The sequence below is a fragment of the Bufo gargarizans genome, chromosome 6 (assembly GCF_014858855.1).
Source record: "Bufo gargarizans isolate SCDJY-AF-19 chromosome 6, ASM1485885v1, whole genome shotgun sequence".
In the NCBI taxonomy this organism is placed as follows: Eukaryota; Metazoa; Chordata; class Amphibia; order Anura; family Bufonidae; genus Bufo; species Bufo gargarizans.
The window spans coordinates 89,308,755-89,334,611 of record NC_058085.1 but is presented as its reverse complement, the minus strand read 5'-3'; the positions used below and the strand labels follow the sequence as shown (position 1 = coordinate 89,334,611).

At 46.9% G+C, this 25,857-nt stretch overlaps 1 protein-coding gene across 1 annotated transcript; it reads left to right on the top strand.

The window, feature by feature from the left end:
- Positions 1 to 1,154: 1,154 nt before the first annotated feature.
- Positions 1,155 to 13,466, top strand: DYNLRB1 (dynein light chain roadblock-type 1). Its single transcript, XM_044299915.1, has 4 exons — positions 1,155 to 1,234; positions 2,611 to 2,686; positions 9,546 to 9,713; positions 12,942 to 13,466. The coding sequence occupies exons 1-4, from the start codon at positions 1,232 to 1,234 to the stop codon at positions 12,983 to 12,985; spliced, it is 291 nt and encodes a 96-aa protein (XP_044155850.1). The 5' UTR covers positions 1,155 to 1,231; the 3' UTR covers positions 12,986 to 13,466.
- The last annotated feature ends 12,391 nt before the right edge of the window (positions 13,467 to 25,857 follow it).

Genomic DNA, 25,857 nt, shown 5'->3' with positions numbered 1-25,857 from the left:
AGAAACAAAAAAGGTTTGTGTAAATGTAGCCTTAGGCTAGGTCTACATGATGACATTTGTCGCACAACAAATTTTGATAATGGTAGTCTATGGTGTCGCACAAAAATCAATTCAAGATTGATTTTTCTGCGACTGCTGCAGTGCGACACCATAGACTAGCATTATAAAAATTGTTGTGCGACAGATGTTGCAGTGTAGTTGTGCCCTATCGGTCGCGCGACAAATGTTGTGTAGACCTAGCCTTAATCCACTCACATCCGCAACAAAAACTGCAACTTTGAAAAATTTGCACATGTGGATTTTGTTGTGGAAAATTCTGCCATGTGTGAAGGCACCCTAAGAGACTGCTCCTGGTACACATCAAATTATAGGGTCATGCACACGGCCGGTTTCGTGGTCCGCAAAACATGGATAATAGCCGTGTGTGTTCTGCATTTTGCGGAACTGAGTGTCCTACACTGTATGGAGCTGTCCTGTCCTTGTCTGTAAAATGGACAAGAATAGGACATGTTTAATTTTTTTGCGGGAACTGCATTACAGACATACGGATGCGGACAGCACACGGTGTACTGTCTGCATCTTTTGTGGCCTCATTGAAGTGAATAGGCCCGCATCCGACCCGCAAAAAATGCAGATCGGATGTGGACCAAAAATAAGTTTGTGTGCACGAGCCCTAAGTCTCACTCCACGAATTGTCGAGTAACATGTCGCCGCGTAGACTTATCCTAAAGGGAGATATTTATTAAACTGGGGCAAATGAATCCAGCAACCAGTCAGAATCCAGCTCTCATTTTTCAGAGGCCATCTTGGAACTGTCAGCCTGTAGCTGATTGGCTGCTATTGGCAATTATGTCATGGGATTGATAAACACAGCTCAATGTGTCCAAGATACTGTATACGGAGATTTTATAGCACTTTGAAAGTCGTATAAAAAAAAATGGGAGTTATATGAAGATTCTGTTATGTACAGCAGTCTATTACCCCTAGAAGTAGAAACAGATCGTTATACAATAAAATAAAAAAAGGCCATTTTCGCAGTGGCTAATGCGCATGCGCCGCGGCTCCAACAACATGTCTCCAACACGTCGGACACTTTATTCTCTAGCAGACAACGCTCAGCACTGGTCACAGTCAGGGCGGAACTACTGAGGGTTTGGTCGCTGGGTGACGCTGGTCTGTGCGCATGCGCGGTGTATTCTAGTGACAGCCTTACTGAGGGGAGCCGGGCGCTATGGTGAGTGATGTCAGTGGTCGGGATATGTTCTGTTCAGCAGCACCGGGGTGTTAGAGCCGCCGGTAGACGGTTACCGGGGGGATGACGTCACGTCACCTCAGATGGGAGCTCTCCATATCCCGCCCCTCTGTATACTGTGTATCTACCATTATGGCAGCATCCTCTGGGGGGCAGTAGTCACAGGCTTCCTGATGAGGCTCCTGGGAATGCCTGGGTGCAGCTGGCAGCAGCCACCCCTTTATTGTGCTGGTTGGTGGGTGTTGGTCCAGTATCACGTGGTTCAGATTGCTACACTCGGCCAAAGCATAATGGAAATGGCTCCTTGATGCCCTCTGGCACTCACCATCTGGGGGGCATGCCCTTCCTACCATTTACTGAGAGACAAGTATAGATGAGATGAAGAATCATGCCCATTGTGCCAGCGGGTTCCTCCAATAAACGATACATCTACGGACTGGGACTTGACAGGCAGCTTATATACAATTTGAAGGATATAATAGTGGGCACTCAATATCTGTTGCTATATATCAGGTCCAATTTGTAATAAATTATTTATTATATCACAATATGTCATACATAATATAGAATAAGACAGTATGAAATATAAAATAAAATACAAAGTATATAATATCTCAGTCAGGTATAAAATATTGCAGTTTGTTAAAATTGATCTATAAAAGTTCTGTTTATATCCTTATAAACATTGCACTTTTGTTCATAGTGCTACAGAGTCTCAATCGTATATTTGTGCTATCAGTGTTTGATCAGTGATTGTGGGGCCAAAACCAGACCTGTAGGCTACACAGAGATAAGGGAAAGATCTGGCCTGTTCTGTGTTCAGACCCAGGCCTGGTGTTGTCTCACAGTCACTGACCAAACACTGAGGCCCCGTTCACATTTCCGTGAAAAAAAAGTGTATGTGTTTCATCCGTGAAGGATCTGCGGTTGGACCGCGTGTCTGTTTTTTAGCATCCGTGTGTCATCCATAATTCACAGAAGTTGCTCAGCTGAAAATTTATTTCTAAAGAATCTTCTTTCAGTCTTCAGTGAAAAACAGACGCACCACGGACACAACGCGGAGGCCATCCAGGGTGTGTCAGTGAATGTCACGAACCCTTAGACTTCTATGGGTGTGCTTGGTCCGTATCACGGACCAAAGTAGTGCATGTCCCTGAATTTGTTATTTTCTTTTACTGACCCACGGTCAGTAACAAAATACTGAAATGTGAACAGACATTTAAATCAAGGGGTACGTGTGCTGTCCGCGGAAAATGGAAATATGAACTAGGCTTTAGATGTCGTCCCCTTGCCTATAGCAGCGTAACGTTCAGAGACCATGAGTTTGGCAGCCATCTTTTCTTGCTTGTGTTCTGCAGGCAGACGTCGAAGAAACTTTAAAGAGGATCCAGAGCCAGAAGGGCGTGCAGGGGATCATTATTGTCAACTCGGAGGGTGAGTGGTGACCCGTCATTCTGACTGCTGGAGATCAGCCGTTCCCGAGGCCTCATGCACACGACCATATTTTTGGGCTGCATCCGATCTGCAATTTCAGCGGGGCCTGCAAATGATGCGGACATCTCACCATGTGCTGTCCGCATCCTTATGTACGATCCGCGGCCGCACAAAAAAGATAGAACGTGTCCTGTTCTTGTCCGTTTTGCAGACAATAGACATCTCTAACCTAAGGTTGGACGTACGGAAAGGAAAATGTGGGATGCACATAGCCTGTATCTGTGTTTTGCGGATCACAAAACGGATATGCGCACTGTGTGCTGTCCACATTCGTGTTTCTGTGCCGCAGCCCAGCAAAAAAAGATAGAACATGTCCTATTCTTGTCCGATTTGCAGACAAGGATAGGCATTGTTACCATGGTTTTACAAAAAAAATGGATGCAACACGGACGTCATCCATATTTTTTGCTGCCCGCAAAATACATACGGTCGTGTGTATGAACCCTTACTTTAATTTTCATGGGTTTTTAATGAATGATCTTCCCTCGTTCCGACCCCTTCTGCAGTTATTTGTTGGCAGCACGTCCCCTGGTCATCCGGGGAGATGTGCCAGTGCTACCCACGTAAAAGATACGATCACCCACAAACAGGCAATCGCTGGTCATATGTGTGTGGGGTGATGATTGTGAACAAGCATCTTACTGGCCTGTGTAAAAGAACCTAAGGGCAAACGCACATCGCATCGCCATCTACTTGGGGTACAAAAAAAAACAAAAAGTATTTGTTCCTCCCCTCATAGGGGGCTTTCTCAAGCACAACCGTATGTGTACATACAGAGTATGGGGCTCATTTATTAAGACCGGCAATTTAGACGCCAGTCTTAATTGTTCCGATGCTGCTGGAGGAAGCGCCAAAGTTATGCGGAACCGCATGCCTCTACATAACTTTGTTGCTTCCTCCAGCAGGACGTGCGACAAACTAAAATCTATGCCAGCTCCCTTGTCGGTGTATATATTTAAGTCATTTTGTTGCCAGTTTTTGTCAGGAAAGTGGCGTGAGCCGGGAAAAGTTGCAGATTTTGTTGCAAGATGGCTTTTGACAAAATCTGCGACCGATATATACGCCGATATATGGCGTATATCTGTACGTAAATGGGCCCCTATTTGTCGGTGAACATAAGCGTGTAGACCTATAACATCTGGTCACAGCACATGGCCACCTGGAGTTAAATTACAGGGGTTGTCTGACTTCAGCAAATGGCATTTATCATGTAGAGAAAGTTAAAGGGGTATTCCCATTGCATACAATGGGGCATATCGCTAATATATGCCCCCATTCTCTGATAGGTTCCCAGAGGTGGAGATCTGCTCCCGTACAAGTAAATGGAAACGCACCGCGCACACGCGGCCCCTGCTCCCTTTCATTTCTGTGGGGCAGACAGAAATAGCCGAGCCAGGGCTCGCAGTGCGCCCTCCGCCACGTTCCCTGCTCCGTTGTTGGTGTAGGTGTGGGACCCACACCTATCAGACAATGGGGGCATATCCTAGTGATATGCCCCCATTGTATGTGATGGCAAAACCCCTTTAATACAAGGCACTTACTAATGTATTGTGATTGTCTATGTTGCTTCATTAGCTTTCTGGATTCATTTTTCCATGATATTATATACTGCTCATTTCCGACTACCCTGCATCACAGATACAAAGTGGCCCGGGTGGGAGCTGCTGCGCATGCATGTCTATGTGCAATCCCATGGTCCCATCCATCAAAGTGGCCGGCTCCTTTTCCTATATTGTGCAAGCACGACCACTGCTGCTGGATTGCAGGATGGTTGTAACCATGGAAACGAGCAGTGTATAACGTGATGGGAAAATGAATCCAGGAAGCAATATGGACAATCACAATACATTAGTAAGTGCCTTGTATTAACTTTCTCTACATAATAAATGCTATTTGCTGGAGTCAACCCCTTTAAACCCCTTCCCCATGCTCATTTATATGCAGGACATCTGGCCGCTGAGCATCTGCAGTAGGGCCAAGGGGACGATGATGTGAGGGAAGCTCTTCCCGAGTATAGGTTTATGGGCAGGTTTTGCATATGAATGAGCAAGGATAATAGGCTTAATTTTGATGAACGTCTTCTGGGGATGCGCTGTGATCGGATGTTATGTCTATAGTATAATATGGCAGGGAGGGGGAGGACTGCGACCGCACGATGCCATAATGATTACTATGTGCACCTATACATACCCTGTATGTACCCAAATGTGCTTGAGAAAGACCCCTATGTGGGTTGAAACTTTGAACAATATGTTAGAGGACTACTTAGTTTTTTTCTAACACCTAAGTAGATGTCATCAGTCCTTTTATCGTTCTCTTGTTAATGTGCATTAAAGAGGATCCATCACCTCTTCTGACATTGTTTGTTTTAGTAAATAATTCTATGCCACATTAAAGGGGTATTCCCATCACAGACAATGGGGGCATATCACTAGAATCTACACGGAGAGGGGAGAGTGGTGGCTGGAGGACCCCGGCTATCGCCAAGCGCTCTCCCCATACAAGTAAATGGGATCGCACCGAGCTTGCGCGGCCAACGCTCCCATTCATTTTCTATGGGGCCGACGGAAATAGCCGAGCCAGCGCTCTGCTATTTTCGGCGGCCCCATAGAAATTAATGGAGGGTGGCTGCTCGTGCATAGTGTGCCCTCCGCCACCTTCCCCACTCCATTCTCGGTGTTGGTGCACGTCCCAGAGGTGGGACCTGCACCTATCAGACAATGGGGGCATATCCTAGCAATATGTCCCCATTGTCTGTGATGGGAATACCCCTTTAAATTACCATAGGGTTGTATCTGTTCTTATGGCTCTATGTTGTGGCATTCCTCTATTATTCCTACTAGGAGATTATGAATAAAGGTACAACTGGGTGTAACTAGGTGGGGAGGGGGGGGGGGGGGTTCTCTGCACAGTTTGACACTATCCAGTCATTGCTGCCAGTGTCGGAATGTTCCTAAATGGTAACACCCAGGTGTACCTTTATTCCAGACTGCTGACAATTCGTAGATTTCTAGTAGTAATAATAGAGGAAAGACATGCCATACAGATAGTAGAAAAGATGCTCCAGAATGGGTATAACATGGGGAATGTAAGTAGTTACTAAAACAGACATGTCGGGAGAGGGGACGGGTCCTCTTGAGGACATTGCACATCTCTCATGGAAATTATTGGGCTGTCTTGGATCATGAACGTCCTGGATCCATCCCTGTTTTTATGGAGATAACCATTGGTAATGCAAGGAAAAAGGACTGGGCGGTATCAATTCAATGCAACAAACTATAGAGTAGATTTTCTGCTCCATTTAACCCATGGCGATCACAAAGTGTGAAACTTATTGTGAGAAAAAGATTCCCAGCTAGATAACTCCTCCAATCTACTGATTTCCTGAACCTTTCTGGTGCACTCGCTTACAGAAGGTGCATACTCTGATAGATTTAGAAAGAACTAAAGATGGGGAACGAGGAACTACATGTGAACAAATTTGATTAATGGCATCGGAAACGGCATTCCAAAAATCATCAGGGGGCTATGTCCACCAAATATGTAATGCAGTTCCTTCGGCACTATGACACCGCCAACGTTCTGTGGGCAGAGATGGGTTAATCCTATGATGGACATCCGGAGGATGATACGACTTCGTAACTAGCTTATAAGAATTTTCCTGAATGTGTATAAAACATGACCTCAGCACTGGCCAACATACCCTTCAGCAGTAGATACTGCCCCTCAGGATCGGCCAGATCAGAGGTCTTAGTAAAAGGCACAATTCTGTGGAATCCCCATATTGACACCCCTAGATGCAGAACGGTCATAACAGGAATAGTACCTAAACTGGTAAAAAGAGTGAGAAAGCTTTGGTACGTGGCCAAGCTTAAAGGGGTATTCCCATTACAGACAATGGGGGCATTTCGCTAGGATATGCCCCCATTGTCTGATAGGTGCGGGTCCCACCTCTGGGACCCACACCTACGCGGAGAGTGGTGCCCAAGCGCAAGTGAATGGGAGCGCACCGCGTTTGCACGGCCACTGCTCTCATTAATTTCTGTGGGGCAGACGAAAATAGCCCAAGCCAGGGCTTTCAGTGCACCATCCTCCACCTTCCGTTCTCGGTGGGGGTCCCAGAGGTGGCAATATGCCCCAATTGTCTGTGATGGGAATACAAAGTGTGTTTCCTAGAGCATAAAAACCATCTGCCTCTGCTTTTTTTTTTAAGACTTGAAAAATATGGCTCCTTTTAACAGGGTTATTACAGCCGGGTACATTAAAAGAAGCGAACTCGAGCTGTAGAGCCGCCATCTTTATCTGACACTGAACTGAACTGTCTGTCTGCTCCAACAAAAAACAAACCACAGTAAACAATCTAGAACAAACAGAAAAGGCAGAGCAAATAAGTGGCGACACAAAGGAGCCAGCGGGAGGGAGGTAAACACACATATCTGTACAACCTCATCTGCCAATCTTCCACAACGTAAGCCTGAAGTGTAAAATAAACCGCTGTAACTATCTGTGACCTGCCACCCTTAGAAGAATCGTGAGGAGGGGGAAGAAAGATATGGGGCGGAAAGCTCATCACAAAGTAAGATGCTACCATAAATTAGCTCAAGAAATGGAGGCCCCCATATAACATCTTGTAGCTCAGGTAGATGAACCCTTCTTAGAAGATCTCTTTGATCTCGGATTCTTCTGCTTCCGGGCAATTGACCATGCTGTTGAAGCGGGTAAAGGGGATAAGTCCTCCTCCTCCTCAGGGATAGGTAGCCATCATGGAACTTCAACAGGGGGAAAACGTAAGTGTCACGGTAGTGGGGAAAGGAAGAACACCAAATAAACAAACTACAGCAGTAACACAGACTAGGCCCCAAAGCTAGTGAGGAGGTGGATGGTAACCTCCTAGTTATCCCTGAGCCTTTCCCTGACTGCTGACAGTATGAACAAATCCTAATGCTGGAAGAACTCATAAACCGGAACCTAAGACCTGCTGGAACTGTCACAAGCCCTAAATTAAGGAGCGGGGATGAGACTGCCGGGACCTTCCACCATGAAGGGATCAGCGTCTCCCTGAGACCTAAACACAACACACACACAAAGTAAAAACAAAAAGACTTAGCTTGAGATGAGTAAGAAGCAGGAGAACCTCTAATAACCAGCTTAGAACTCCAGAAGGAACTAACAACCGCAAGGTCTGCGGGCATAAATAGAGCCACTAAACAACAAATGAGCAGAACCTGTGGAGAGGTGAGATCCTGCCCACAACAACAGACAGCAAGGAAAAACAGAAAGACCTGTCAGATACTCGCGTGCTGCAAGTCTATCTGATCTTCTCAGACCTCTCACAGGGCAGGCAGTGACAGTAAGGCATCCAATTGATGTAGATCCTCCGGTGTGCGGACAGTGAGGCGTTGATTCCCAGATGCGATAAGGAGTCCAAAAGGGAACAGCCAAACGGTAGGGGATCTTAGAAGTGCACGGCAGATCCATAAGAGGCTTTAAGATCCTCCTTTTCTGGAGCGTTGATGGAGCCAGGTCTTGGAAAACTTGTGTCCTCAAATTAATCTTCCCTCATTTCTCTAGATTTGTGCAGAATGGCTTCAGTATCTTGGAAGCTCAGGAACCCACATATACCATCTCTGGGGTTCTCTGTGGGAGACGGTTTGGGGTGCAGTGCCCTGTGCGCTCTTTCTACAATTACAGCCGCAGTTCAGGACCAAGCAGAATAGTAAATAAGGCCTGCATCACAGAAAATAAGGCCTCCTATTCTGCAGCCTCAGGCAAACCATGTATCCTAATATTCCTCCCGCGGCTCCTATTCTGATCTTCCAGTAGCATCAGAGAGTTATTGATGGCTGCACGATGTGTCCGTAATGGCTCTCTAATGGCGGAGTTAAAAATAGTCAGCTCTTCTTGCGCCTGTTCTAGGGCCTCCACCCTGTTTCCAATATGGCGGACATCCGCCTTAATGACCGTGAGATCTGCAGCTAATGGGGCTAACGCCCGCTGTAGGGCCTGATTCAAGTAATCTCGGGTGAGGGATGAAAAATCGCTCAACCCGGGCAGCTCTGGGACTCTATCAGCGTCAGAGTCCCCGCTGAGCCTCTGTGCGCAAGGAAGATCCGTGCAGGGACGCTGCTGCGCCATCTTGGGTGTCTGTGCAGTTGGATGAGTTGGAGGTTTATGAAGGTATTTCTCCATTTCAGACTGGAGTTTCTCAGCTTTCTGGGTGCCAGATGTGTCCCTGGGGCTATCCTTTGGCTGTATCTTCCCCATGCCAGTGAGATAGTGCTCAGGTACAGGCTTATTAGGAGCTTGGTAGCGGGAGTGCTTCTCTCAAAGCAGCCGCCATAGAGGTCAGGCTCCACCCCCCTATTTGAATGCTTTAAAGCAGCATACAGCAGGTGATAACACGTTTCAGACCTTAAAGTGGACCCTTAGTCAAAGCATTGCCAGAGGTGTTTGGTAGCCACCCATCTCCCGTCCTCTTTATATCCCATATCAGGGGCCGGCAAATTCCGCTGCTGTGAAACTCCAACTCCCAGCATGCTCTATTCACTTTATTGAGAGTTTTGAGAACAGTGAAGCAAGTGTGCATGCTGGGAATTGTAGTTTTACCACAGCTGGCGTGCCAAAGGTTGCTGGAGTCAACGACTTTGGAGAAGTATGTTTTGTAACTTTGGAGTCAACGATTTTGTGACTGCCCCCCATCCTTGCTGAGTTTGCATGTGTATAGTGGGGTCGGGGGTAACAAATCTTAGCCAAATTAATCTTTTGACCTCTATACAATGTATTTGTTCTTTCGTTTCAGGAATTCCCATAAAGAGCACCATGGATAATGCCACCACCGCACAATATGCAGGCCTAATGCATCAGTTAGTGACAAAGGCCAGATTTTCATTGCGGGATATTGACCCCCAGAATGACCTGACATTCCTCAGGGTCCGATCCAAGAAGAATGAAATTATGATTGCTCCAGGTATTACCGCAGCAAGAAGCTTGGTTTCCGAATTTTTTTTCCCACACTCGCACCGTATAGTTCACTAGAGCAGTCAGTCACCGGGTGCCAGTTTAATCCAACAGGGCATTGTGACCTTGTCATCTGATTTTGTTTGCAGCATGATGAGCCCTATAAACAAATTAAGGAAAATGGGTCTCCTAAGAACGCAAGTCCTTTCTGTGCTCATGTGCCTTGTACTGGGAGAGGAATATGGACACAATGTATTCCTCTTTCCCAGAATGGTACATAATTATGCAGAGCAAATCACAGGATTGCTAGATCCCTGTGAGAAGAAACCTCGGAGACAGTTGCACCTCAAACATGGATATTTGCAAGAAATCAGTAAAGGGTTAAACGTGAGCTGCAGTAATCTTCTAAAATGCAATCCTTGGGGAAACATATCTGGATGTTCCTCTCGTACTGTGCCGCCCGACTGCCAAATCCTGCTGCTTAAGGCCTCATGCACACGACAGTTTATTTTCACGGTCCGCAAAAACGGGGTCCGTAGGTCCGTGACCGTTTTTTCGTCCGTGGGTCTTCCTTGATTTTTGGAGGATCCACGGACATGAAAAAAAAGTCGTTTTGGTGTCCGCCTGGCCGTGCGGAGCCAAACTGATCCGTCCTGAATTACAATGCAAGTCAATGGGGACGGATCCGTTTGATGTTGACACAATATGGTGCCATTTCAAACGGATCCGTCCCCATTGACTTTCAATGTAAAGTCTGGAGTTCTTTTATACCATCGGATTGGAGTTTTCTCCAATCCGATGGTATATTTTAACTTGAAGCGTCCCCATCACCATGGGAACGCCTCTATGTTAGAATATACTGTCGGATATGAGCTACTTCGTGAAACTCAGATCCGACAGTATATTCTAACACAGAGGCGTTCCCATGGTGATGGGCACGCTTCTAGTTAGAATACACTACAAACTTTGTACAAGACTGCCCCCTGCTGCCTGGCAGCACCCGATCTCTTACAGGGGGCCGTGATCAGCACAATTAACTCCTTAGGTGCCGCACCTGAAGGGGTTAATTGTACTATCATATCCCCCTGTAAGAGATCAGGGCTGCCAGGCAGCAGGGGGCAGACCCCCCCCCCCTCCCCAGTTTGAATATCGTTGGTGGCACAGTGTGCGCCCCCCATCGGCCCCCCCTTCCTCCCTCTATTGTTATAAATCGTTGGTGGCACAGTGTGCGCCCCCCATCGGCCCCCCCTTCCTCTATAGCAGTAACAACATTGGTGGCAGTGTGCGGCCTCCCATCTCCCCCCCCCCGATCATTGGTGGCAGCGGAGTTCCGATCGGAGTCCCAGTTTAATCGCTGGGGCTCCGATCGGTAACCATGGCAACCAGGACGCTACTGCAGTCCTGGTTGCCATGGTTACTTAGCAATAGTACAATAGTAGAAGACTCATAGTTACCTGCTTGCTGCTGCGATGTCTGTGTCCGGCCGGGAGCTCCACCTACTGGTAAGTGAAAGGTCTGTGCGGCGCATTGCTAAAGAACTGTCACTTACCAGTAGGAGGAGCTCCCGGCCGGTCACAGACATCGCAGCAGCAAGCAGGTAAGTATGAATCTTCTACTGTTGTACTATTGCTAAGTAACCATGGCCGATGGGGGGCGCACACTGTGCCACCAACGATTTATAACAATAGAGGGAGGAAGGGGGGGGGGGCGATGGGGGGCGCACACTGGCCACCAACGATTTATTACACTAGAGGGAGGAAGGGGGGCCCGAAGGGGGGCACACACTGTGCCACCAACGATTTATTACACTAGAGGGAGGAAGGGGGGCCCGATGGGGGGCGCACACTGTGCCACCAACGATTTATTACACTAGAGGGAGGATGGGGGGCGCACACTGGCCACCAACGATTTATTACACTAGAGGGAGGAAGAGGGGCCCGATGGGGGGCGCACACTGTGCCACCAACGATATTCAAACTGGGGAGGGGGGGGGTCTGCCACCTGCTGCCTGGCAGCCCTGATCTCTTACAGGGGGATATGATAGTACAATTAACCCCTTCAGATGCCGCACCTGAAGGGGTTAATTGTGCTATCATATCCCCCTGTAAGAGATCGGGTGCTGCCAGGCAGCAGGGGGCAGTCTTGTACAAAGTTTGTAGTGTATTCTAACTAGAAGCGTCCCCATCACCATGGGAACGCCTCTGTGTTAGAATATACTGTCGCATATGAGTTTTCACGAAGTGAAAACTTAGATCAGAAAAAGCTTTTATGCAGACGGATCTTCGGATCCGTCTGTATGAAAGCAACCTACGGCCACGGATCACGGACACGGATACCAATCTTGTGTGCATCCGTGTTCTTTCACGGACCCATTGACTTGAATGGGTCCGTGAACCGTTGTCCGTCAAAAAAATAGGACAGGTCATATTTTTTTGACGGACAGGATACACGGATCACGGCCTCGGCTGCAAAACGGTGCATTTTACGATTTTTCCACGGACCCATTGAAAGTCAATGGGTCCGCGAAAAAAAACGGAAAACGGCACAACGGCCACGGATGCACACAACGGTCGTGTGCATGAGGCCTAAGAAAAAATCTGTACACCTTGGAATGTCCATTCTAGAGGCTGTGTAGTAAGTGCACCCCCCCCCCCCCCCACCCGCTAGTGCAACCAGTTACAGAGATCCTATAGATCTCCCAGTGTAAAGAAAACGTGCTGTACAGTAAAAAGGACTTTTACACTAAAACTGGTACTTTTTATATCGATGGCCTATGATGGTCAGGTCCTCCTCACCACTACTCCTCTGATTTAGTGCTGCGGCCTCCTTTACATAATGCTGCCAACGACAGCGCCGCAAATTGTATAGGGGCTGTGCTTGGCATTGCAGTCCAGGCCTATACATTTGATTGGTACTGAGCCGCGAATAGGCCATGTGACTGATGAACGTGACGTCGCTGGCCTAGGAAGAGTGCTGAGGCCTCTTCAAACAAGCTTATTGGCAGCTGGGTACCAGGAGTCCAACCCCCACAGATCAGATCCTGAGGACCATTAGTATTGATCTTCCGGAAAACCCCTTTAAAGGGTCTATTCATTGAATATCCTCAGACTGAATTGAACGCATCTATAGTTATAATCAATCTATAACGTCATTTCCACACTACACCTACCTCGCTATATTGTAGACGTCATATACTGCTTTACTTTTTAATAATGTTTTGACTGTCTTTTATTTTCAGATAAAGACTACATATTAGTTGTTATCCAGCAGCCTTCAGAGTGATCACCCCGACGGATGCCCCCCTTCCTCATCCCCTTGTTATATATTCCTCCCATGTCGCTTGGATATGGCCCTGCTTGGTGTAAAGCTGGAGACGCAGAATGAAGACTTAGGTCTACAGATCTCACCCATGTATCTACTGCTTGCTCTCCTGGACAACGCTGCAAGGAGGAACCATATACACGAAGAGCATCCTACCCAGGCCCATATAGAAAGCTGCCCCGAGGGATGGGATTGCATACAGACTTTAACCCTATTAGATCATTCATGCCATGAATTCTTCCTGTCTTCTTCCATTTTCTTTCAGCAGCCATTATGACACTGTAAACTGTTTTATTTGCAAACCTTTTTGCCAAGTCATTGCATACATTTTTTTTCACCCGTTGCAGCAAAAAGTCGTGTAATATTTAATCTGCATTAAATCTACAATAATTGTACAGATTTGGTTTATTGTCAAATAAACTGTATAGATGTGTAGAGCTTATATCTACCTTCACAGCCACTTTTTATTGCTCTGTATCATCTTAGATTAAAAAAAAAGAATAATTATGTTTTTTGGCATCGTCGCAGTAACTCTCCTGCTCCTGCAGTCCAACAGGAGCAGGTTTGGATCTCTGCTGCCAGAGACAGCCAGGACATAGAGGAGAAGGAAGATTTTTACCTATGTAGCAAATAGAGGTAGTTGCAGTGCCCCTGACTCTGTTGGGCCTGACTATTACATGATTGACAGGTTCTCCAGGCAAAGCAGAGCTGCTGGGTCTTAGCAGACCCAGATAAGCTCTGCCAGTGTAAAGTACCACCACAGGGGGTGGTTTTCTCCTGTAACTGGCGCAGGATAGGACAGGCCCAGATTGACAAGGGTCCAGAACCCCACGTCCCTGCCTATCAGCTGTTTCTAAAATGTTTAGCGGAGGGAACTGGTTACTGCAGCACTGGTCTGATTCACTCGATACGAGCAGTGGTGCAGTAACATATTTACTACACTGGATTTGGCTACCCTAACGGCTTCCACTGGAGTTGTCTTTCATTACATATTGATCCCTATTACACATTTTGATGTTCTTTAGAAAGTTAGTTGATAATCACCTTGGATTAACACATCCAGTTTTGGTGCAGTCAGGAGTGGATAAAAACAAGTCAAGGCGTAAGTCTTTCCTTTACATATTTCCATTCTTTATGAAGCACTTCTGGCTTTGGCTAAAAATGCATGTCCTAATTTTGGCCCATGAAGAGGAAACCCTACAAAAAGTATTAGCTATTTACAGGACAGGTGATAAATATCAGATGGAAGAAGTCAAACCTTTAGGAACCGGTTCCCCTCTCTGAATCCACCACTCCATTCCCTTTCTGTAGACTGACAGAACGCTGTCTACATCAGTCCCATAAAAGTAAATGAAGAGGTGGACCACTATCTACACTACTGCTCCATTCAAAGAAGGGACTTACCCATTTGGGTTCTGCGTGGCCTGTGAGTTTATTTCAGAAGGCAAACTGTTTAGGAACTCCGCTACGAACAAGAAATATCATATCAGATCCTTTAACTGTCGAACAAAAGGGGTAATTTACCTACTTACATGTAAATGTGGCATACAGTATGTAGGCAAAACTAAATGTGAGTTTAAGTAAAGGATTGGAGAACACCTGTCAGATATTAGAAACAAAAAGGAGACCCCGATTGAACATCATGTGGGCGATCACCATGATGAAAATGTGAAAATGATCAAGTTTCAGGGCATAGAGAGTGTCAAGAGGTCCCAACGTGGTGGGGATATTAAAGTGAAACTCCTATGTAAAGAGGCCCAATGGATCTTCAACTTGGGGACCGTGTCTCCTAAAGGGCTTAATGATGCTATCTCTTACACATGTTTTATTTGATACATGGGCTTATCAGATTGTGGGTTGGCAAGTTTTACTTTATTTACATGCAACTTGTTATGAGTTATGTGAATTTTGACTCCAAATCTATAGTGGTCACCCACTCTCCTTTTCTTATGTTTCTCCATATTTTACACCGATAAGTCTGGCTTAATAGTTTAGTGGCCCCTGTGTCTAATTTTCAAGGACAATCTTTAGTTCCTTGTCCCAAACCATTTTGTAAAAGTGGCTTCACCCTCCCTGGTCCCCTGTAACTGGGTCTGCGGTGCCAATTAGGTAGAACCACTGTACATGTGCTGGAGGTTGCTTTTCAAGCCACCTATTGTCCCCCCCCCCCCCCCCCCCCTCCCTTTACCTGCAGCGCTGTCTGCGCACGCCGTCATCAGGGGGCAGAGTCGGCTGACACGCCCATACTCCTGATTGGCGTAGCGGCGGCCGGAGGCACACAGCTTACCACATTCAGACCCACACATGGAGCGGCTGTGTATGGACATCCTAGCGCCGGGCACGTGTGCTGTGATCCATACGCCATCAGTGGTGGACAGCGTTCTTTTGGCATATCACTGCTCTCTTAAACAATGCTCCCGATGACACGTGGGGTCAAGTAGTGTCACCGGCTTTAGCACTAGGTACAGAAAAACAAAGTACTATTAGCTTTATACTTAGCCGGAGATTTAGCGTGTCCTCACTTACACATTAGCTCTGGCCGCAAATACACTGCTGCAGGCAGCCAACGCTATCGTAGTCCAGAGGATTGGGCAGTGAGCTGAGGCACGTTAGTTGTGTCAGGTTTCATTACCTGGCCACTACCAAAAAGTGCATTTGTGGGTGCAATGTAGTTGAGGGTTGTGCCTCTATATATACCCCTCACCCTTACAGCCAGTTCTTGTATCTTTTGTGGGTTTAGATGCCCTGATTTTATTCAAGTGTTTACAAATAAAGTATTTTTAGTTTTATTTTTAACATTCTTTTCGGGTTGAGATTTCAGTAATTAATCTGAACGCATAACATTCATATCTTTATTAGTGTTATATATCCACTTCTAGGACTCCCACTTAATGGGAGAATGGGGGTCACCTTCTCCGTCAATGAGCGCTTCAGAGTGGAGATCCTGCATGCTTGCAGCTCTCTGCATCTAAGGCTACTTTCACACCTGCGTTCAGTGCGGATCCGTCTTGTATCTGCATCTTGTATCACAGACGGATCCGCACCCATAATGCAAACGCTGGTATCCGTCTGCATTATTCCCCAAAAAAAAATTCTAAGTCAAAACGGATCCGTCTTGACTTACATTGAAAGTCAACGGGGGACGGATCAGTTTTCAATTGCACCATATTGTGTCAGTGAAAACGGATTCGTACCCATTGACTTACATTGTAAGTCAGGACGGATCCGTTTGGCTCTGCATCGTCAGGCGGACACCAAAATGCTGCAAGCTGCGTTTTAGTGTCCGCCTAAAAAGCGGAACGGAGACCAAATGCAGCCAAATTGATGCATTCTGAACGGATCCTTAGCCATTCAGAATGCATTGGGGCTGAACTGATCCGTTTTGGGCCGCTTGTGAGAACCTTGAAACGGATCTCACAAGTGGACCCAGAAACGCCATTTTGAAAGTAGCCTAAAGGGGTTGTCACTTCAGCAAATTGCATTTATCATGTAGGGAAAGTTAATACAAGGCACTTACTAATGTATAGTTAATATCTATATTGCTTCCTTTGCTGGCTGGATTCATTTTTCCATCATATTATATACTGCTGATGTATTGCAGGGTGCTCGTAACTATGGAAACGAGCAGTGTATAATGTGATGGAAAAATGAATCCAGCCAGCAAAGGAAGCAATAAGGATATTAACAATACATTAGTATGTGCCTTGTACTAACTTTCTCTACATGATAAATGTCACTTGCTGGAGTGACACAACTCCTTTAAGATTATGGGTGTTGTGGTAACAGCCTAGCATTGCATAGCTCCCAAAAACTAGACACATGCAAAGAAAGCCACCTCTAACTCCTAAATATACTCCTTTCCGAAGTGTCAAAGGACTCCACACATATATGGGGGCCGGAGATGGCTACACCGTTCCTCCATTGGTACTTGCCTGTCCCTGCTCCTGAGCTGTATGCCATGCTTCTCCCCTCTGACTAGGAAAGCACCACACATAGACAAGCATTTGTGCGTCCAGATGGTTGGGGGGCACACAGAATGGCATTGTGGGCTTCAGGGTGTGCCCACTTACTCTACAAAATATGCTCAGGGTGGGGCGAGAAACATGGCTGCCAAATATTTCTGTGATAATATTGCTGGGCTAATACTGGAACAAGCCTCGTGTCTCCACTGATTGCTAAGCGGGGCTATTTATGGGAGTTATTATCTGTCTTCATGTACTTTGTACCCGTCGTCAATAATACTTCTTGCTGCTCCGACGAGACACATTATGATCCCTGCTGTACAGGCTTTTCCTATTAGCAGAATACAGCTACTTGCTGTACCCAATTATGTGTTATTGGGGGCACCAAGCTGAATCTTTTACCTGGGTGAAGGTAGTGGATCGCTATACCAGGGATATAGATGCAGGGGTGCCCAGGTCACGCTTGGGTCCTGGTGCATGATGGGACCCAAAGGCCCCTCTACCACATAAGAAGACACAGATTATAAATGGCACATGGTAGGGGATTGTCCTGATATAGGTTTTGCATTGGGGCCCAGGAGTTTACACCCTTGCATAATGTTTTTCATATCACCATCCCTTTAATGGTAACAGTCCCTATGTAATGCTCCAGTGTGGCATTACCACCTTTTATACCCCTCTACTATCTTCTATGGTTTATTCAGTATCATCATGTGTACGGATTTCCAGGTCCTGCTTAATGTGTATTTGTATTTCAGATTTTATGACTGTTAAAGTGTAATGTGCCTGGTCTACCAGCAGATGGCGGCAACAATGGCAGAGCTAGTTTCTTTCCATTCTAGCCCTCTCTAGAGAGCGAGGAGTTTAGTTAGTGAAAGTCAGTTCAGAGTAGCCCCTGTATGGGGAAGCAGCAGGCCCTCGTCCAGCAGCCCTGTTAAAGCCAGCCAGCAGAGCCCTGTCTGCTCTGCTGGACCAGAGAGCTAAGAGCCTCAGAGGCAAGGAGGAAAGGTTCCCTGGAGAAAGACCAAGATATAGATACAGATCACGATAAAGACAGAGTCAGACTACCAAGCGAAGTACAGCAGAAAGAAAGGAAAAGTTTCTATTTAATGCTCACAGTACAGCAGAGCTAAAGAGTACGGATGTAGCAGTGCAGAATGTGTTTGCAGGCCAGAATTTATTCCAAAGTGTGCTGGTAACCAAGATAAAGTTGGAAGATTGCTTCCTGATGCACGTTTATTCAAGTAAAGCTGTTATCAACTTCAATACAAGTCTACTTAGGGGGACTGCGTCCCTCGTGGCTGAAATTCAACTGGCGTCACGACTAAAACTCTTATAATAAAACACCTTAAAGGGACCCCTGGGAGCACCCCTTACGTCCGCCGGACCTACAGCAGTTTCCCTGTTACCATGGGCATCACTGCCAGGCATAGGGGCTGCAATGGGGCCCTCAAGTAAGGCAGTCATCTCCACCTTGGCATAAGCTGCAATTTGTAGTGAAATGCATTTTGAAGGCAGGAAAAAGTTTGGAGTCACATGGTTAACCCCTACATCACTGCATTAATCCTGTACTGTGACATCACTGTGTTTATTGACCCTGGACTGTGTGACATCACTGTGTTTATTATCCCTGAACTATGACATTACTGTGGTTAATATGCCTGTACTGTGACCAGTGGCGTACACACAATCCATGGGGCCCCTGTGCGAAACTGATCCAAGGGCCCCCCCGCCCCCCTAGTGTCCCCGCCCCCCCCAGTGTCCCCGCCCAGTCGCCCACCCTCAAGCCACACCTACGCACAGCCCTACCTATATATCGCGCCCATACCTCTTACATCCAGTGACGTCTCCTTTGATGTAGATGTTCTCTTTCTTCATCTTCTCCATTCAGACCGGACCACCATAATGATTTCTTTCAGCCATCTCTCATCTCTGCAGAGTTTGACAGACAGACATCTTAGTTTCCTACCCCCATCAGACCCCCAGTCAGCCCCCATGAGACCTCAGATCAGGCCAAAGACCTCCAGTCAGCCCCCATGAGACCTCAGATCAGGCCAAAGACCTCCAGTCAGCCCCCATGAGACCTCAGATCAGGCCAAAGACCCCCAGTCAGCCCCCATGAGACCTCGGATCAGCCCCCATGAGACCTCAGATTAGCCCAGACCCCCAGTCAGCCCCCATCAGACCTCAAATCAGCCCAGACCCCCAGTCAGCCCCCATGAGACCTCAGATCAGCCCCCATGAGACCTCAGATCAGCCCAGACCCCCAGTAACCCCCATCAGACCTCAGATCAGCCCAGACCCCCAGTCAGCCCCCATGAGACCCCAGATCAGCCCAGACACCCAGTCAGCCCCCATGAGACCTCAGATCAGCCCCATGAGACCTCAGATCAGCCCAGACCCCCAGTCAGCCCCCATGAGACCTCAGATCAGCCCAGACCCCCAGTCAGCCCCCATCAGACCTCAGATCAGCCCAGACCCCCAGTCAGCCCCCATCAGACCTCAGATCAGCCCAAAGACCCCCCATCAGCCACTTTTGGGGTCATGGTAGGCCAGGGCCCCCAGGGGCCCTCACTATTTAAGTCAGGGGCCCAGCCTGAGGCGGGCTTTTCCTGCCAGGCAGCTCAAACCCCCCTCCCCCCGGGTGCCTGGGGGGCTGGGGGCCTAATGTGCCCTGCAGCTGCGGCCTGCCGCTGCCCCCCCCCCCGGTCATCTGGCAGGGGGGGATGCCGGGGGCCTAGTTTGCCCTGTGCCCCAGAGAGCCGACGATTGCCAGGCCAGCCCAGGGTCCGGTCAGGTCGGGTCCGGTCGGGTCCGCTCCCCCCCCCCCGGCTTTTACTTACCGTCGAGTTACCGGCTGGCAGGGCAGGGGAACTTCAGTTCTTCTTCTGTTCTTCCGGTCGGCGCCTCGGCGCGGCGGTCCTCTTCTCGAATCTGACGTCCTCTCTGAATTCCCGCGAGACCTGCACAGGAGTTCACACAGGTCTCACGGGAGTTCACGGGCCCGGCGCCGGCCGCAGGGAGGAAGGAGGAGGGAAGGAGGCGGGCCTGGAGGAGGGAAGGAGGCGGGCCTGGAGGAGGGAAGGAGGCGGGCCCGGGGGGGGCAACTTAAATGGATGCCAGACGCAGCTGCAGCAGGGGCCAGGGGTCCGCAGGCGGCCGGGCCCCCCTGGGGTGCCGGGCCCGGTCGCAAGTGCGACCCCTATATGTACGCCACTGACTGTGACATCACTGTGTTTACTATCGCTGTACTGTGACATCACTATGTTTATTATCTCTGTACTGAGATATCATTGTGTATAGTATCCTTGTATTGTGACATCACAGTATTTACTATTGCTGTACTGTGACATCAGTGTTTATTATCCCTGCACTGTGACATCACTGTTTATTATCCCTGTACTGTGACATCACATCACTGTTTATTATCACTGTATTGTGACATCACAGTGTTTATTATCCCTGTGTTGTGACATCACTGTGTTTATTATCACTATCACTATACTGTGACTTCACTGTGTTTATTATCCCTGTACTGTGACATCACTGTGCTTATTATCACTGTACTGTGACATCACTGTGTTTATTATCCCTGTACTGTGACATCACTGTGCTTATTATCCCTGTACTGTGACATCACTGTGTTTATTATCCCTGTGTTGTGACATCACTGTGCTTATTATCACTATCACTATACTGTGACATCACTGTGTTTATTATCCCTGTACTGTGACATCACTGTGCTTATTATCCCTGTACTGTGACATCACTGTGTTTATTATCCCTGTACTGTGACATCACTGTGTTTATTATCCTTGTACTGTGACATCACTGTGTTTATTATCCCTGTACTGTGACATCACTGTGCTTATTATCACTGTACTGTGACATCACTGTGTTTATTATCTCTGTACTGTGACATCACTGTGCTTATTATCCCTGTACTGTGACATCACTGTGTTTTTTATCACTGTATTGTGACATCACAGTGTTTATTATCCCTGTGTTGTGACATCACTGTGCTTATTATCGCTGTACTGTGACATCACTGTTTATTATCACTGTATTGTGACATCACAGTGTTTATTATCACTGTATTGTGACATCACAGTGTTTATCATTCCTGTGTTGTGACATCACTGTGCTTATTATCGCTGTACTGTGACATCACTGTGTTTATTATCACTGGATAATTATCACAGTGTTTATTATCCCTGTGTTGTGACATCACTGTGCTTATTATCACTGTATTGTGACATCACAGTGTTTATTATCACTGTATTGTGACATCACAGTGTTTATTATCCCTGTGTTGTGACATCACTGTGCTTATTATCGCTATACTGTGACATCACTGTGTTTATTATCCCTGTACTGTGACATCACTGTTTATTATCACTGTGTTGTGACATCACAGTGTTTATTATCCCTGTGTTGTGACATCACTGTGTTTATTATCCCTGTGTTGTGACATCACTGTGTTTATTATCCCTGTGTTGTGACATCACTGTGCTTATTATCCCTGTGTTGTGACATCACTGTGCTTATTATCCCTGTACTGTGACATCACTGTTTATTATCACTGTATTGTGACATCACTGTTTATTATCCCTGTGTTGTGACATCACTGTGCTTATTATCGCTGTACTGTGACATCACTGTTTATTATCACTGTATTGTGACATCACAGTGTTTATTATCACTGTATTGTGACATCACAGTGTTTATTATCCCTGTGTTGTGAAATCACTGTGCTTATTATCGCTGTACTGTGACATCACTGTGTTTATTATCACTGTATTGTGACATCACAGTGTTTATTATCCCTGTATTGTGACATCACAGTGTTTATTATCCCTGTGTTGTGACATCACTGTGCTTATTATCCCTGTGTTGTGACATCACTGTGCTTATTATCACTGTATTGTGACATCACAGTGTTTATTATCCCTGTGTTGTGACATCACTGTGCTTATTATCGCTGTACTGTGACATCACTGTTTATTATCACTGTGTTGTGACATCACAGTGTTTATTATCACTGTATTGTGACATCACAGTGTTTATTATCCCTGTGTTGTGACATCACTGTGCTTATTATCGCTGTACTGTGACATCACTGTGTTTATTATCCCTGTGTTGTGACATCACTGTGTTTATTATCCCTGTGTTGTGACATCACTGTGCTTATTATCGCTGTACTGTGACATCACTGTGTTTATTATCCCTGTGTTGTGACATCACTGTGCTTATTATCGCTGTACTGTGACATCACTGTGTTTATTATCCCTGTGTTGTGACATCACTGTGTTTATTATCCCTGTGTTGTGACATCACTGTGCTTATTATCGCTGTACTGTGACATCACTGTGTTTATTATCCCTGTGTTGTGACATCACTGTGTTTATTATCCCTGTGTTGTGACATCACTGTGCTTATTATCGCTGTACTGTGACATCACTGTGTTTATTATCCCTGTGTTGTGACATCACTGTGCTTATTATCGCTGTACTGTGACATCACCATGTTTATTGAAGACAAGAAGGAAATAAAAACAGCGTGCTGCAGCAGATACTTTGAGGTAGGTGTTACATAATTGGTTGTAATGTGTAAAACACTGATATACATGATGCAAGAAGATTATATAAAGGAAATTGAAAAATAATGCTATCATAATAATCTTTATTTATATAGCGCCAACATATTCCACAGCGCTTTACAGTTCAGGGGTTCATGTACAAACAGTCATAAATAACATAATAACAGACAAATAAATAATTACAACAAGAGGAATGAGGGCCCTGCTCGCAAGAGCTTACAATCTATGAGCGCAAGAGCTTACAATCTATGAGCGCAAGAGCTTACAATCTATGAGCGCAAGAGTTTACAATCTATGAGCGCAAGAGCTTACAATCTATGAGCGCAAGAGCTTACAATCTATGAACGCCAGAGCTTACAATCTATGAGACAAGCATTAGGGCGGGTACGCTATCTTGTGCTCTTTCATAGGTATATAAAATTTATATCTAAATATAATTATAGCGGATTTGATTATATATAAGAGGCCATAATGTGATGTATTCAAAATTTTTGTATGTATTTTTAAAGTTGGTCGAAATAGGTTCATGGAAAGGACACTGTTCATAAAGTTTCTTCTCTATAGATGTACCAGTCTGATAATCGTTAATTTCTAACGATAATTTTTTTTCCCTTAGTCCTAACAGCAGCACAGATGGGGTTAACTGCCCCTGTGGACTGGTAGGACCGGCGGAATTTTAATGAGCCCAAGAACCAATAAACGATCTTCAGCTCCCTGAAAGGGAGGAGATCACCCCCCAGCCCACCGTGTTTTTAACAAGCATAATGTATTTAGGGTGGGATATTTGTGTGCTGCTGTTAGGACTAAGGGAAAACAAATTATCGTTAGAAATTAACGATTCCCTTACGTCCTCAACAGCAGCACAGATGGGGAGATAGCAAGAAGAATCCCCTAGGGAGGGTCCTCATGCCTGGCAGAACTAAGAACAGTCTGCCCAAAAGCCGAAAACTCTGCCATCCTAGCATCTATCCTATAATGGGAGATGAAGGTTGACTCAGAGCTCCAGGAGGCCGCCTTACAGATCAACTCTAAGGGGAGGAGTCTTCTCTCCGCAACCGAGGTGGAGACCGCCCTAGTAGAATGGGCCCTCACAAACTCGGGAGGATCTAAGGATTGGGAGACGAAAGCTTCCAAAATGGCCTCCTTGATCCAGCGACTAATGGTGGCTTTAGACGCTTTACGGCCTTTAGACTTACCGGCAAACAGGATAAGAAGATTCTCATCTTTCCTGAACTCACTAGATCTATCCACATAGATCTGGAGGCATCTTGAAATATCCAGCGGGTCTCTAGCTGGAGTATCAGAGGAGGAGGCTGTAAACAAAACTGGTAAAGATATTACCTGATTGATGTTCTGGAAAGTAGGCACCTTAGGCCTGAAGTAAGGTAAAAACTTCAGGAGTACTCTATCCTGTAGAAAAATAATGTACGGGTGATTTGCGGAAAAAGTCTGCAATTCAGAAACTCTTTTGGCTGAAGCTATAGCCAGAAGAAAGACCATCTTTAAAGTCAGAAATTTAAAATTTACCTCCTCCAAGGGCTCGAAGGGGGGAGATGCTAGCCCCCTGAGCACTACTGAAAGATCCCACTGGGGGATAGGTTTCAGTATAGTAGGCTTTAGTCTTTCAGCTCCCTTCAGGAAGCGTTTGATGAGTGGGTCCCGAGAATGTGGCCTGTTGAGACAGGCCGAGATGGCATAAACCTGTACCTTCAAGGTAGCTGGAGATAGGCCTCTATCTAATCCATCCTGAAGAAATTGAAGTATCGCAGGAAGGGGCGGATCTGCAGACGCCACCTGTCTGGAATCACACCATGCCTCGAAGATTCTCATGATCCTGGAGTAGGCCTTCTTTGTAGACTCTGCTCGGGAATGCGACAAAGTTCTCAGGACCGACTCGGAAAGCCCTTCTATGTTGGGAAGGGACTGATCAACCTCCAGGCTGTCAGGTTGAACCTGTGCAGATCTGGGCAGAGGTGAGTGTCCCACGACACCAGGGTCTGCTCCGGGGGGAGTCTCCAGTATTGTCCCCGACTCATCTGAATGAGCTGGGTAAACCAGGATCTTCTGGGCCAAAACGGTATGATGGCTATTACCGAGGCCTGATCCTGACGGATTTTCATCAATACCCTCGGTATCATGGAAAAGGGAGGGAAGATGTAAGCCAGCCTGAACCTCCACGGTATTGACAGAGCATCTATCGCCAGGGGGTTGTCTTCCCTGTAGAGGGAACAGAACCTCATCACCTTGGCGTTGAACCTGGTTGCCATGAGATCCACTTCTGGCATACCCCATCTGTGAACTAGCTGCCTGAAGATCTCCGGATGCAGAGACCAGTCCATGGTCGGTAATCCTCGACTTAAGCGGTCCGCTATTATATTGAGGGAGCCTCGAATATGAACGGCAGATAGATGGGAAAGGTTCAGCTCTGCCCACCGAAGAATTACCCCGATCTCTGACAGAAGGGGCAATGATCTTGTGCCTCCCTGTTTGTTTATATAGAGGACAGCAGTCATATTGTCTGACTGGACTTTCACTGCTTTGCCCCGGATCTGAGGCGCAAAGTGAAGGAGGGCTAGCCGGATAGCTCGCATCTCGCGAAGATTGGAGGAAAGATGCCGCTCCAGAGGAGACCAAGATCCCTGAATTGGGGATCCGTCCAGGTGAGCGCCCCAGCCTACAAGGGACGCGTCTGTAGTCAATATGACCCAAGCTGGTTGGGTCATAGACTTCCCTGCTGGTAGCTGAAACCACCATCTGAGGGAATTTCGGGTTTGACCGGACAGGGAGCACAGGGAATCTAGCCCCGCAGGGCTGCCGTTCCATAGGTGTAAGACCTCCGACTGAAGAGGACGGAGGTGCCATAACGCCCAAGGGACCGCATCCGCAGCGAATGACATGAGCCCCAGCATCTTCATGAGAGTCCGGATAGAGACTCGACGAGGGACATAAAGGACCTTTGCCAGGTCCTGAATCCGCGCTCTCCTTTCTGGAGTCAACCGGAGGGACATCTCCACAGAGTCGACCACGAATCCTAAGTAATGGATTGAAGTCGATGTGCTCCCATTCGACTTCTGCCAGTTGATAATCCAGCCTAGGCGGAAGAGAAAGGAGACTGCGACCTGAAGATGGTGGGTAAGGATCGGAACTGAAGAGGCTATGAAAAGCCAATCGTCCAGATAAGGAATAATAGTCAGTCCTTGGAGTCTCAAAGCTGCCACCACCGAAACCACCACCTTGGTGAAGATGAGGGGGGCAGAAGAGATTCCGAAGGG